The sequence below is a fragment of the Raphanus sativus genome, chromosome 3 (genome assembly GCF_000801105.2).
Source record: "Raphanus sativus cultivar WK10039 chromosome 3, ASM80110v3, whole genome shotgun sequence".
In the NCBI taxonomy this organism is placed as follows: Eukaryota; Viridiplantae; Streptophyta; class Magnoliopsida; order Brassicales; family Brassicaceae; genus Raphanus; species Raphanus sativus.
Window position 1 is genome coordinate 6,996,233 of NC_079513.1, and position 2,567 is coordinate 6,998,799.

Here is a 2,567-nt window from a genome sequence, read left to right on the forward strand (position 1 = left end):
AAATGAGGAAAAAAAGCTCACGCGTGATGCATGAATAGTTAGCATTTTTTTAGAGTGACGTGGCGTATCAAAGTTGGATTTGGTGACGCAGGCGTATGGGCGAGGAAGGTGGCTGTCCGAGCCTTACAAGAGAAAGAGAAACTGTCTCCAAACAATTCAGTGAACATGAAACTTTTGTAAAGTTGTGGCTTCTGTAGTAGACGGAACTTGGACAGCGGTGGCCACAACTATCACAGAGCGGTCGAGTGCTACTACTGTTGCGGAGAACTTTAACCGTGGATGATAAATCCTTGAATACGAAACCAGGCATCAAATAGATAGTTGGTCCAAACATGCATTTAACATGGATAGTGATAGAACATTCGTTGCATGTGTAGAACCAATCCGTAGGGTTTACCTTTTTCTCACATACTTCACACCAATAATACATACCATCCCGTACTTCTTCTCCATAGCAAAGAGAGAGAGGATGCTTGTCGTATTTGTAGCAAATTTCATTTGGAATTGTAGCGCATTGATAACACAAAGCAAATTTGCATACGCTACACTGTAGGTATGACTGCATGCATATCCCCTTACAACCCTCACACCAAATCTTGTTTTTACCTTTGTAGGATGTGGAGATGAATAGTGGATGGTCGTGACTTTCATGGGTGAAATAATCTGGAACCAAAGTACAAAGCACATCGATTTGAAATCTTTCTTGAGCCACGCAATTCTTTTCAGAGCATTTGTACTTGAAACCGCTAAAATTTCTTGAACAAACTGAGCATTCAGTTAGCCACCCATAATCTTTCTGAGTAGAGTATCGAGAGGGGTCTAGCACTAGAGAGTGGACGTGCAATGCATGATCAATTTTTCGAAGAAGGCCAGCACATACCTCATGGAGAAAAAAATCACATTGGACGCAGTTGTAGAAATCACGTGAGTCAATAGGAAGAACGCACGCCTGACATTGCTTCTCTCCATCTCTTACACCATCGTACTTCTCTAGCTTCATGAGATGTTCATGAGAGAAATATTTTATCAGATTAGCACCAACCTTTATGAAAGGGTTGATATCTTCACTCTTGTCATATTTCTCTGGCTCCCATTCTAGTTCTTCCCCATCCCATACGTTCTCGTGCGTTGCACATTTTGAATGTGCTACGTAAGAGCAATCTTCTTGATTGCAAGTATATTGGCCATACTTGATGTCAACCGGCCTGTAACAGATCCGGCAGGGTGAAGTTACAGCTTCAATGTAAGGAGTATGAGAAAGACGATGCTGGTGACGCGTGATCTTGATGACTCGTGGTAAGTCGATGCAACTTTGATGAACCATGTAATTACATTGAAAACAAGCATAGCTTGGATTCAACACGTTGACCAACCCACAAGCATCACATGGTGTTAAGAGCGGTCGAGGGTAAAAGACAAGTGGATGATGATGACTCTTTGGTTTATTTATGGTTTGAAGTGGAAAATTTCTGAAGCAAGAGAGATCCAAGGAAAAGTTACATATAGAACATCGATAGAACCAATTGCCTTCTATAGCGTTTGCACACCATGTACACTTATCCACTACTAGATCAGATTGAGACCAGCTAAGAAGCTTCTCAGGGTCGGATGTGCTGGAATCAGACAAAATTTCACGGCAGAAGGATTCATCGATATTGCCTTCAGAGATGATACCACTTTGAGAGTCCCGATAAGTGAAAGTAAGAGGGTGTTGTGGGTGATAAGGATGTCCTAGCTTCCTTGGAAACTTGTGACAACCAAGGTGGAACTCAACATCGCAGGTGGTGCAGTAATAATGGAGCACACTACCACTGACAAAAGATGTCTGTAGACCGCATGAAAAACAATCAGACTTTGTATTTCCATTTGGTTTACTACGAAGGATGTGAGGGTGAGTTAGATGAGACAAAGGACATTTTACTTTAGAACTCAGTTGTGTCAGAAGTTCATTCATAAAAGTATGAGAAGCTGGAGGAGTTGAATGAAGGGAAGGAGGAGGACATGACGGAAGGGCAGGAGGCGGTGGGGGTACTCTTTTTTTGTTCATCTTTTGGCCGATCTGATTATGACCCGATGTGTGTGTGTTTGTGTGTTTATGGCAATTTCTTCTCTCCCATTTTTCGTGGAGTTTAAGTAAATCAAGGCAAGTTAATAATATTTAATTAACCAACTTGGTGTTTATATAATTACAATTGACCTGAATATACAATGTTATCCCAAGCTGTGCAATCTGCATATTTAAAATCAACGAGATTTGAATAACATATCTCTATCAAAATTTAATTAATACTAGATTTCAACTCGCACAGCCGTGCGGGTATTATTTTCATTTTATATACATAAATATTTGGATTGATGGTAAGGTAAAGAAAATCAAATGTTTAGAATTGGAATAATAGGATTACATGTAATAAATAATCATATAATTTTTTTCTGAAAATTTTAATTTTTATATTTGATTTTTTTGTAATTTCATTTTGTTTAGTATTAATTTAATTTGATAGAATAATCTTTTAAATAAATTAAATATATAGTTATTTAAACTTAACATTTATAAACAGGTCATG

At 38.6% G+C, this 2,567-nt stretch overlaps 1 protein-coding gene across 1 annotated transcript; it reads right to left on the minus strand.

Annotated features, from left to right (window-relative positions):
- On the minus strand, positions 1-2,084 carry LOC108845044 (uncharacterized). The gene has a single exon (XM_018618313.2). The coding sequence runs from the start codon at positions 2,045-2,047 to the stop codon at positions 68-70; it is 1,980 nt and encodes a 659-aa protein (XP_018473815.1). The 5' UTR covers positions 2,048-2,084; the 3' UTR covers positions 1-67.
- Positions 2,085-2,567: the final 483 nt, after the last annotated feature.

What these genes read in the sequence shown, in the direction of transcription:
- LOC108845044 (XM_018618313.2), bottom strand. Translation starts at nt 2,047, where the DNA reads ATGAACAAAAAAAGAGTACCCCCACCGCCTCCTGCCCTTCCGTCATGT.